This window comes from Hippocampus comes, unplaced genomic scaffold, assembly GCF_001891065.2.
Source record: "Hippocampus comes isolate QL1 unplaced genomic scaffold, H_comes_QL1_v1.1 scaffold446, whole genome shotgun sequence".
NCBI lineage: Eukaryota > Metazoa > Chordata > Actinopteri > Syngnathiformes > Syngnathidae > Hippocampus > Hippocampus comes.
This window is the reverse complement of record NW_017805564.1, coordinates 245754-258322: the sequence shown is the minus strand read 5'-3', so window position 1 is coordinate 258322 and position 12569 is coordinate 245754. Positions and strand designations below refer to the sequence as shown.

At 45.3% G+C, this 12569-nt stretch overlaps 1 protein-coding gene across 1 annotated transcript in view; it reads left to right on the top strand.

The window, feature by feature from the left end:
- The first annotated feature begins 401 nt into the window (after window positions 1-401).
- Window positions 402-12569, top strand: part of pou6f2 (POU class 6 homeobox 2) — a 52090-nt gene continuing 39922 nt past the window's right edge. The window contains exon 1 of the mRNA XM_019879865.1: window positions 402-732. Within this exon, the coding sequence (XP_019735424.1) occupies window positions 543-732 (190 nt within the window). The 5' untranslated portion in view covers window positions 402-542. The remainder of the gene's footprint in view (window positions 733-12569) is intronic.

The following is a 12569-nucleotide window of genomic DNA, read 5'->3' as shown; positions in this document are numbered from 1 at the left end:
CTGAAATGGAGCCGATGGTTGTACTATGGGTTTCTACTTGGTTTGCAAATAACGATTATTTTAATCATCCGTCAATCTTGTGTGATGGATTGCACTCTGTTTTTAATCGTTGTTTCCCGTTGGAAGTCTTGTGCAAGGAGTCAGGTTTGTTTTCACCTGCTGCTGTGTTATCTGACCACAAAGGGGGGAAGTTATGGAAGCTTTTTAAACAGCGCATTGTTGGCTAAAATGAAGCATGTGTCAGGTTGTAACGCTACTTTGCAGCATCACTTTGTGTCGAAAGGCAGCCGGAGAGGGAGGGAGCAAGGGGGGAGAGAGAGGGAGTGAAAGAGCTTGCGTGTGCGTGTGTCTATGTGTGTGTGTTGTTTAGAAAGGGGGGAATGCGGGTTACGAGAGAGAGTGAGTGCGAGGTAGCCAAGGAGAGCGCCTGAGCACGTTCTAACCACGGCTGTATTTTTCTTTTTTTCCCCGCCTCCTCCTTTGCTTTTGGCCGCCTCGTCCGCATCCCACCTGGCCTCCTTCCAGCTCTTCCCGGGGATCTGATGCTTACGGGGCAGCTGAGCAAGCCGCTGCTCTCGCTCATGCGCGGCGGCAGCGACATGAGCGCGCTGGAACTCGCCGGGCGGCCGGACGACAAAGCGGCCGGCAGCCCCGGCAGCGAGCTCAACGACGAGACGACCATCCTGCCGGCCGACGGCCTCGAGCGGGATGGCGCCCCCGCAAAACTGTACGGTGAGTGGGGGCTGCGCGTCTGCGTCTCGCTTTCGAGTGAGCACCGTGTTGTGCTGCAAACTTTCAAGTAGGAGTTGCAACTTACTCCCATTTGGCTCTTCTCGTGCTTCTATACTTTGCTGGTTCTTTTTAGGAAGCAATAAAATGACATTTGCTCGAGATGCTGTACGAGATCCAGGCCCGGAGCTGCATTTCAATTTAATATTTCTATTTTTTTTTTTTTATATGTTTCTCGAATTTAGAATGAATTGTCCCACAAAGTGTGAAAAAAGTGCGTTCTTCGTCATTTTGCGACAGCTGATAGTTTCCTGTTCTATTTACCTTTTTTTCTGCATTGACAAAATGCTGAAATGATCCATGAATTGGTCATTAGTCTGCTCAAATGAAAACCTCTTCATTCAAAGTCAATGACAACAATTAATGTAAGGTTGAATGTCTTTTTGGAAGAAGGCCCTGTATGAACAGGACCATACCAGCACTGATGCTAATTGTTGTCACTTGAGGTTTTCCCACCGCCTCTTTCAACTGAGGCCTTGTTTTGTGGAGTGCAAGAATTATTATTACAAGACAGATAAAAGTAGCATTGGTTTTATCAGATTCATGACAGTTTCAACTCTTTGCTTAGTGTGTGTGTGTGTGTGTGTGTGTGTGTGTGTGTGTGTGTGTGTGTGTGTGTGTGTGTTATTTTTATTCCTACCGTTTTATTATTTTGACATCAAGCTGTCCCTATTTTTTTTCCCCTATTCTAACATGTTACTTCAGTTTTCAAAATGCACTGCATTTGCCAAACATGAAATTTGACATCGCGACTTTCATGGGAGTTGTCAAAAAGATTCAGCAGAAGAATTTGCTCGAGTGTTGAAGCCAAATATCGCTTCCAAACTTGCTCAGTTTTTTTATCATTTAAATTTAATGCTTGGTCGGGACACCAAATGGTTGGATTCATTTTCAGCAAGTTGCAGCATTTTTTTTTCCAAATTACTCATCGTCCAGGATTTTTGACACTGGAAAGGTTCTTTGCAATTGTGTTTGTGTGGCTGCTTGCGTGTGACCGATGACGCCACATTTGATCGTCACCGGAGATGTTGTTGCAGATGTTGTTTCGGATGCGCTCGAGTGTGAATTTGAGGAGTTGTCGGTGGTGGCGGCGGTTGTGGTTCCTCTGTTCTTCTTTGCCCGGTGGCAGCGCTCTTGGCTGTGGACTGTCTTGCACTTTCCTCACCGACCTGTCAGCTGGAAAGAGAGACATGGACGAACACTCAATGTAGCCCGATGACAATATTTGTATTTTCCTCTCAATGTCCAAGGTAGACAACACTGCTTTCTCTCAATTTTCACCACTTGATTTGCTGTTCATTTTGGATATTATTTTCTCTTATGCCCCCCCCTCAACTCTCTGCCATGACTATAAATGGGAACAATTGTTTTAAGATGATTTCACTAGACCTGTGCGTAACCTTGTGTCCTGAACATTAAACATTAAACAAAACAAAAAGGAATTATCGATCAACTTAAATTTAAAAAAAAAAAAGACACTTTATGAACATTGTTTTGAAGTCTCTTTACGTTTCTTGTCATCATTGTTAAATACTTTCCCCTGATATGTCTCTTGAGGGTTTGTTCACTGCAGGTCATATCTCCTGTATTGTGAATCTGTGTGCTTGGTGCAAAAAAAAAAAAAATTGAGTACGTACAACGCACACACACATGCCACTACCACCTATTGTACTGCACAATTACATTCGATTCTAGTAAAAATGTGTTCCCTGGGGTGAATCACCCACCCCCACCCCACCATCCCCCACAGCATTGCAGTGCCACCCTCTGGGGGCCCACCCCACAATTTGAGGACTGAGTTACAAGGAAATGCACATGACGTATGACACGCTCACAAACACGGTTGACATGCCACCTGCAAAAAGAATAAATAAATCATGCTGTAAATTGTTGCGATATTTTAAAGCGGTTCAGGTTCAGGGGTTGAAGTTAAGGCCATTAACGACATGTTTCAACGTTCTCAAAATGTCAGAGTGAGACTTATTCCATCCCTTACACAAAAGGCCCTATTTTGCCACAAAAAAAACACTACTGCGCTCCTGTAATTTAATGCCTGTTATTTTAGTGGTACATAGAGAGCCTTCGAGCCTTTTTTTTTAAATACTACCTGGTGTAAAAAGTGAGAACAGCCTTGTTTTAGGTTCTTCTGATGTCGCAAGCAGACCTCCGCGATGACAGTAGAGGCCGTGTTTGTCCAACAACAAATTGTGAACCTGCCGAAAGAGCGCGCTCCACCTCCTCCTCCTCCTAAAAGCTGGCCTGTGCAAATAGTCTTCCACTTGAGCTAACAGGCGCTATGAAGCACCGCAAACACGCCGCCGCTGCTGCCGCCTTGCATTTTATTCCCGAGCAGAAGTCCTGGACATTAGGTGTGGAAAGCTGTTGTTAGTACGAAGGTAGACATTTGCGCTGTTTTTTTTTTTGGGTGGGGGGGGGAGTTTTTGTGATGTGTGTTGCAGCTTCTGTCTTCACTCCTCAAGTCAAATCTCCCTCTTGCAGACATCAGCCGACAAGATAATAAGACACTCAGAGCACAATTCCACATTGTGTTGGGCGAGTGGAGGCTCATCTCTTGTCAGTTTGCATTTAGTCGTGCGAGGATGTGACGCTTGGATCATCACGTTGTCAAAAGCGAACCAGCCCGGGAAGGACAGCAGCGCTCATCTCGCGCACTTAGTGTCGGCGCCAAATGGGCCGCACTTATGCCCATTGCTACAAAATGGTGAGGCGCTTTCGCACAAGGTCACCCACAAACACTACCCACGGCTTTTTATTTGAATTATTGGGCACGGCGAGTCATACGGATCAAAATATACATTAGTGGCTATTATTAGAGCGAGCTCTTGAAGCTTTGTTTGCAGTCCCGATTGTTCAGTTTCCCCAAGCATTCAGTGTTGGGATGTGGCTGACATCGGTTTAACGGAAAGCTTCCCCAGCATAGAGTCGATTTGTTAAGGCAGAACCTCAGCAAACCCCCGTAAGCAGGAAATAGATGATGAATTCTGCCACTTTGATTTGAAATCAGACATTCTTGAAAACAACCGAAAGTCTCGCGGTGATACGTTTGACAAACGTGGCAGCCACACTGGACTGCCCATTCGACACCTTTTGCCACAAAAACCGACATTGCACGATTATTTGGAAGCATTTAGGGTCGCACGGTTTAATTTATGAAAAAGGTTTAGCCATACTTTCAAGAAATGAACCCAAAAAAGATTCGCTCAAGCCCCTTGTACAGTTTAGGGGTTGGAGTTCAGACACAAGCCCACATTTTCAAGTCACTCAAAAATGTCTGTTTACTATTAATTCCTTCTAAAAAGTCCATAGTTCGCCCCCTAAATGCTCTATTTCTGCATATTTTAAGCCAGTTTGAGTTTCGGGGTGGAAGCTAAGGCACATGAAGTCTATTTTTCAAGGAACTCGGCTTGAGTTTTTATTACTTGTGTATACTCAGCCTCCTAATGTTCAGTAATAAAGTGGCGGAAAGCAGTTGTGAATGGATAAAAGTCGAGAAAGCAGGTGGCATACACTAACTAATACACTCACAAATGCGTATCTCACTCGCTACTGGTGTACCAAGCTCGCTAACAGTGTAGCGTGGAGCTCACTAGCTGTGTAGCACGCTTGCTAATGCGTCCGTCTTGGCGTGAAGACGAGCGCTACATGTTCTTGAGTGAAGGTCGTTTGGTTTCATGTCGACTTTGTGCACAAACTTGTTTTTGTCTTGTCAGGAAAGTAGGAAGCAAATTGAATTTCAATGTTAATTCTGTTTGTGTCTGTGTGTGTGTGTGTGTGTGTCTGTGTGTGGTTGTGTGTGTGATACGCCAGTGTAGCGTGCTCTCGCTAATCCAATACCGGCGAGCCTTTAATGTGCTGCTAACAAAGCGGCACAGTCGGTGGCAGCGAACCGCAATTCAAGCAGCACGAGTCGTGGTTTTTTTTTTTTTGATCTTTTTTTTTCTTCTTTTTTTTTTTGAGGGGTGCGCACGAGGGAGGTGGGCTGGGGGTTAGAGAAATGACACGTCTGGTATTTGACTGGTGTGGCGTGAACCAGAGACGCATCCCGGCAGCCCGTGTCCTTCACCGGCCTTTTATTATTTATAACGTTGGCTCTTTGAGCAATGACCAGTACTAATGCGTAACCTTCTGTCCCGCCGGCTGATTCTCTTCCTTTGAAAGCAAAAGATTGAGGCGGGAGAAGTGGGTGGATGGTGGATGAGGCGGGCGGGCGGGGCGCAAATAGCGCGGAGAGGGAGTATGCGCGTGTGTATGTGATCCAGGGAAGTTATTATGTTTCTCCTCTTTTATATCTCAAGATGTGGAATAACACCCTGATGCTGCTTTTCGATTGAATAGAATTATGGGCTTCAAAGCAATACTGTTTACACACACGCACACACGCACACAATCGTTTCCCCCAGCAGAATAATGTGCTGGCACGATGGGCAAAAATATTTGTTTGTTGGGAGAAATGAGCTTCAAAAGTCAAACAAAACTTGGCCAGTCTGTCGTTTTTTTCCCCTCCATGCTGTAATTTGAAAGCTGTTCAGTTTTGGAGTTGTGGCATGTAAGTAAAAAATGATTTAAAAAAACAAAACAAAACTGTAATTTCCCAACTAATTGTTTACTTCACAAACATGGCCGACTATCAACAAAAGCAGCTGCTTTTTTTTCATCAGAATTTGAAAGCAGGGTGGATTCAAGGCTTGGAGTTGCAGCGTTTCATAAAAATGCTGCCAAAAAGACTCACTAACTATTCACTCCACAAAAGTGGACCACAAACACCGAAAGCAGTCAATTTTTCACCACCGATCGATCTGCTATTTTTCACGGTAATTTTAAAGCTGTTAGGTTTCAAGACTCGGTTGTTATGGCATGTCACTTTGACAAAAAAATATTTTTTCAAACTGTCGGAACCCAACGAATATACACCCACAAATATGGCCACCAAAACCACTACATTTTCACAACTATGTTTTTTTTTTTGTTGGTTTTTTTTTTTGGACATAATTTGAACACAGTTCAGGTTCTGGTTTCAGAATTCTGGCAGTTTGATAAAAATGGTTTCAAGTATGTGTGCGTTTAGTTATTCACTCCACAAACACAAGCGACCAAAAGCAAAAGCGCCCAGACTTTAAACACACGCCACAAACCCCCAACGAATTTCCTTCTCTTTTACGCCAAATTCATAAGCAGTCAGCATCCAAGGCTTGCAGCTGTGACATACTGCATTTGAATTTAAAATATACATTTTTTTTGTGTGTCTCTGCCACTCATGAGACACTTTTAACATCTGTGTGTCGGTTTCCGGAACAACAATTTGACTTTGCCGCTTCTACCGATCCAGATTACACAGTGGGGCAGTTTGTATCCGTTGACATTATGGCGCCGCGCCGCAGTGATCCATTGTCATTACAGGCGAGCGATGGAAGAATGAATGCGGGAGGGGATGGTGCGGGGTCGCTTCGACCGAGAAGGAGGGCGGCCTTTGAGGGACAAGGGCTTGAAAGTGGGACATAGGCAGCATTAGGGCTGCATCGCCTGGAGGGGGCCCAGGCTGATGTGTCAGCTATGACATGTGAGTGTCTAGCCCACGACCACACACACACACGCACACACACACTTGATGGCAGACTATCTCTCACACCCCGCTGGCTACTTCTAAATGTCCTGCTGAATGGACAAAGAAGCCGCCAAAATGTGCTGTTTTATGGCCACGACACAATGAAGCTCATGCCCACTGATGCCCAGTCACCTTATTAGGGACCACACATCCTAATTTCTTTTGCTTTGTATTTTTTTTTGTTTGTTTCTTTGGAATTGAAGGCATGAGAGATTACATTTATGTATGATTTTTTTTTTTTTTTAAAAGTATGTCACTGTTGGAGCCTTTCCAAGCATGTAGTGTATATCATGCCTCGTTGAAAGGAAGTAAAGTTCAACATGACAGTCACCTTTAGTTGATTTCTTTCCTGACTGAAGATTACAGTTAAATTTGGTACAAAAAAAAACAAAAAACAAATTGTCCAGTTGAATATTTTGCCTCTTTAAATCACTTTTGTCATGCGTGTGTCCCTTTTTAGGGACGACAGTTACAGTTGGGGACAAATCCACAAAATATTTTTTTCCAACTAATATGAACTCTCCCACACACACACACACACACACACACACACACACACACACACACACACACACACACACACACACACACGGACATATTTATCTAAATACACAACAAGTAGTGTGGTCCTGGGCTATCGCTGCCATCTTTTTGGCTGGAGGGCTGCGCAGGGCTGCGGGCAGCAGAATCCTATTTACAGCAAATGGCATTTAAGTAATGCTGAGAGAGGGAAGACGAGGGGGAGGGCGAGTGCCGGCGGAGCAGGCGTCTCCTAAAAGGCTTACGGCGCTCCAAAGCCGCTCTTCATCTCACCCTAAAAGGATGAAGCATCATTTGGATTGTTATTTGCCTCATTCAACCCTCAGCTAATCAGCTTGACATTGCTTGGGGAACGAGGAGGACGCTCTGTAACAGATGCGCTCGTCTTCAAAATGTCCCGACGTACGCCCTGGCAAACCCTCTTCCACTCGCCATCGCACCGTCTCTCCTTCTTGACCTTTGAGATGGGCTCCGGTGCCTCTTGTTCCTGTCCCCACTCCAGGGACAGGTAAGAGCGCGGGGCCGGAGCTCTTGCGCGCCCGAGAGCTTTTCGGCCGAGGCCAGGCCGGTCGGTGAGCGAGAGCATCAAGTGGCTCTCCTGCCACCGCGAGCGCCGTTTACATGCAGATCGCTCCTCAACGGGCGGCTTTTCATCTGCCGGGCTGCAATTGTCTCTTGTTTACATTTCAACGAGAAAGCCATTACCCCGTCCAATCAGTCTCACCTCTGCTTACCCTTGCCCTTGTCCTTGTTCTCCAAGGGGGCGTTTAAATGACAAGCACGGCATGTGCTATACATGGCAGGCCAGGTCTCGGCTTTGGGAGATGGGTCATTTTCTAAAGGAGCGAAGTTTTGAAGCCATGCACTCCTCCTTCTCAAAAAAAAAAGATTCGCATCAGTGTAAACTACTTGCCAAGAAGTCGCTTGCACTTTCAAAAAGGGTGCTGAGCACAACTTTCTCTCTCTCTCTTTCATATGTGATATTGCAATTGTTGAGGGGGGTTGGGGGGGTGGTGTGATGAATTTAAATGCATAATGTTTTCACTTGATTAATTGGTGGATTGCATAATGGACTCTAAAAATATTCAGTAGTGTCATCTAATAGCTAGAAAGTAATCAAGAAACGTTTTTAGTTCAGGTGGCATCGTCTGCTTTTCTTTCCAAATGACCTCGCAATAAGATGCCACCCGCCCGCCTGCTGCTGTTCAAAGCCCTCCCTCATCCCCATCTCCATTTCTAAACTCCATTAATTCCATCCTTTGGTGGGTATAATGAATCAGTTAGTCCCCCCCCCCCCCCCCCCTCCCCGCTGACCCACTGGCTGGCACGGTGAGTAACGCTCAAACGCCTCTCGTGGCTGCTCACCCCTGCCGCGGCTCTTCATTAAGGTAATGACAGCTCCTCCGGCAGCGCCGGGGCCGGCCGTAATGTGGCTAATAGCGTTACGCGATGCTCCCCGGTGGCCCTGACTTCTCCCGGCCTGGCCTCAAAACTGTATTAGTCCCCTATGTGGTCCGGTGGGAACCGTCCAGTGGAGAGCGCCGGCGCTTATTGGCAGCACGTGATGCCGTTTGTTATTGTTGGGGGCTTTGGTGGGAGCGCACTCGTATTCTCCGCCCACTTGGGTGAATAGTTATTGCCCACGTGTGTGTAGTACTATTGTGTAGTGGTGCCTTGACATACAAGTGATCCAGACCAGAGTTGTTTTGAGACATGAGCGATCATTCAGCCGATTTTATAGATTGATATTTATTTATTTATTTTTTGCTTGGACTTGCAAATGCAAACTTGAGTTACGGGTTCTGTCCGTTTTGTTCGACTCACTTTTACAGCGAGCAGCTTTTTGGCAATAAGTGAACATTTCATCGCAAGTTTTCCCCAAAAAAACAACCTCCTGCTCAGGAGCTTCTGCGGCACCAACGTGACGCGGTAAGCCGCCATTGCCGTCGTCAACATTGGGGAGCGTTCGCGCGCGGTCACGCGAGAACTCAGAGAACCTCGTTATTGTCTCAGGAAAGATGCATATTTGAATGGCTGTTAGCTCATCTTTCACAGTTAATTGAGCACATCTGTACTATGAGCCCAAGCAACAGATAAGTCAATTCATGAGCTAGTTTAGTTAATGGCCATCTTAACTATGTGTCATTTTCCACCACATCCATTTCTAAATGGGCCTGCCTCTTAAAATGCAAATTCTGCCCGCCGTTTCAGCTCCCTTGGGAGCAGTTTACCTGACGTCACATCTTCTCAACTGACACTTTCAATCACATTCAAACGGTGGCAGTAGAGAAAAAAAAAATTACTGTCCGTGACTGTATGGGTTTGTTTACGAGTGGTGCCATCAAGCCGGAAGTACCCGTGACACCTTGGTGAAAAGATCAGGGGGCCGCATACACTGCCATGCTGCATTCCTGCCGTTTGTGTTCAACGTTCTGTTGTATCCACCCCCCCCCCAACGGTGCATCAACTTTTCAAGTGCTGTCGACCAAAATCGATGGCCAAACAATCTGGGGCATTTGGCTGCGGTATTGATGGAATGTTTATCCTTTATGCGTCAACGGGGCAACACAAAGTGGTCGCAATCAACAGCAAAGGACACGTTTGATCACATGAATAGATTGTTTTTCTGTTTCTTGATTCAGCTGCCAGCGGCACCGCACGCAAACCAGAAGGGGAAGGATCAAGCGTTGACTTTCACATGACTGATTTTTACAAAGCTAAGACCCGACGTCGCTCTTTTTCATATTTGAGGAAGATCATTTATTCATATGAATTTGTTTAGTAATTATGGCGACTGCTGTAAATCAGTTCATTTTCGCATTTAGACACGTCATTAACATGCCGTTGCGTGCACGTGAATTCCTCTGGCGCGGTTTGTGCTTTGCCAAACGGTGACAGTGATTGACAAGTTGTTAATAGCAAACAGCCGGGCACTTTGAAAGGGGCCATTATCAAAATGGGGCTCGGCGGCCCGGCGTGAATAGCCCGCCAATCGTTAGCAGGGCCCCTCTCTCTCTCTCGCTCGCTCGCTCCGCTACATTTGACAACTTACATAATGCATTTCCACTAAAATAGCTTAAGTGTTACGGCTTCTTTTATGGGCAGAAATTGATTCATAAATGCAGCGAGGCGAAAGCTAACCTGGACACAAAGCTTTCAATAACGCCCATTTTATTCCCAACGTCGATGTACGAAGCGGCTGCATTAGACAAGGTGGCATGCTGATTGCTTTATGAAATCCAGGCTAATTGTTTTGTGCCAGATTCCTTGGGGCACCCTGCATTAAGACACGCACGCAGGCACAGGCACGCACACACATACATGCCCAGGGTTGGAAGTACCTCTCCAGTGGCCACTTTGTTGATCAATGAGAGGGAATTTATACGGCGGCGGTTGCAAAAGCCGGGCGCAGTAAATGTCAGCCTTTGCGCTTTGTCACACGTCGCGTGAAATCAACGTTGCATTTAAATACATTTCCTCCCAAAGTGTCTCCTCCGTGTTACTGTCACAGCCGGAAAATGATCCGCAGATGGAGTCGCAGCATCGGGAGTGACAGTGTGATTAAGGGTCGCTTGTACTGTCGCCGCAGACATGAGAGCGCAAACGCCGTCTTCCCTAGATTAAATCTTTCATCTTTTCATCCAACAGATCCATTTATTCCATTTCCTCCCCACCCCCATCGCAGATGAAGGCGTTCTTTAGAGTTTGCGTTCTCGTATTTATTTTCATCTCGAATCTCTTGCTTGATCCCTTCTTTTTTTTTCAAAGACCCGAAACATGCATCCAGGTTTTGAACCTAAAAAGATCATTGCAGATGGACTCGCTGCCTATTTTGCGCAAGGAATTCCGCCCACCCTGTCAGGTGCGCGGGTATTCATTTATTATTGATCGCTTCCCAAGCAATAAACATGTTAACCATACTGAAATTGTGAAAAGGCGACGAGGAATCCTTGGATCAGACGCGATGGATTTTTCACCGCTGCAGTCATCTGCCGGCCTATTGATGTCTTCATTATTAGCAAATGAATGTCTTGATTCAGATCATTGGCTTTTGTGGCCGTGCTTTAATTGACGCCGGTGAGATAATCGAATGGCATGAAATGTCACCGTCAAGGCGGCAGGCTTCGTTTGATGTTATCACAGTTGTATCTCGGTTAAAAAAAAAAATGTTTGGAGAAACCAGCACATGCTGTTCAGCCTTTCATTTGTTTTCACTCACCATAAAATGAATCCGCGTATCGTTCGTTCTTTCCATTTTCTAGTAAAAAAATAATAATAATAATAATAATCAGAGATTAGTTTTTTTTTTATGAAGTGCAATTATTAAATTTTTTCTTTAATTCCCAATTTTGCCGATGTAAATCTTTGGTTTAGGTCGAAAATAGCAAATGAAAAAATGGGCTCCAGGGCTCAAGTGAATTTCTTGAGTCATATTGAAGTGGTGAAAGTTTGGTCACGAGCATTAGTAAAGTTTGCCTTTCGCGTTCGTGTGTTAGGATCCAACAACCCATCGTCATATTTGACCGTTTTCAGAAAACAAGAAAAAAACGCATTTTTAGCAAGTAAATTGCGATTATGTATTGATTTTATTATGTCTTTTTCGACTCTACACGCCACAATCCCAGTTACTTATTTCAATTTTTTTCCAGAGTTAGGGTTAAAAAAAAAAAAAAATGGCTGGCACTGAATTTAAGCACAAACGGCGAGTGCGCCGGGCGGGGCTGCCGTAATGGCGGAAATAATTGGTGAAAGGAGACGCGCTTGTCAAAAAGCGTCCACGGTCCACCGAGAGCCGGCGGTAGAAAACCAGCAAGAGGAAGCAAGCAAGCAAGCGTCTCCCCGTGGGCTTGCGCATCCAACGCTTGAGGTTCATGTGATGGGTCACGCCATTCACCAATTATTTGGATTTTATGGGGGAAGATGAAGTGATTTTACTTGGCGTAGGTTGAGTTTAAAATGCCTTGCATAAATACACTTGACAGGCAACGAGATCTCGCCGGTGGAAGTTATTCAATGGAACATTTGATCCGGCTCGCCGTTGCCCTGTCTGTTCAAAATGAAGACCCGTTCGTCTGTGAATAAATAAATAAATCGAAAGCTGCAGTCTTCTTTTAAAAGCTGCGCTGGTCCATTTAGGAAAATCAATCTTTATGCTGAAAGGTGATTGTATTTTGGTTGAAATTCATTGCCGCTGCGTTGCTCTTTAACAAGGGTGTGTGGCTTTCAGTCACATTTGCGCACGCTTGACTTGACCCCCCCCCACCCACCTCGCAGAATCCACTTTATCCCCGGGGAAGAAAAAAAAAAAAAAGAGCTGCTGTGTGAAATGAGAAGACGCGCAGCTCTTGTCAGGCGTTTTGCCATCGGACGTTGAAAGCTCTTCTCGTCGTCTTTGGAAGGATAAGATCACAGCGCACGTTTGGGCGTAAACAAGTCCATTTGAGTGCGCACGTGAACTGACTCAATCAGCGTATAACAGTCCATTGATTATTAAACAAAAGAAGTCACTGCTTTTTTTTTTTTTTTTTTTTTTTTTGGGCACATCAAAGCCGAATGTCCTTTCATGACTGCCCGTCATTATCAGGAGGAAAGAAAAAGTTGCGCCAACGGTGACAAT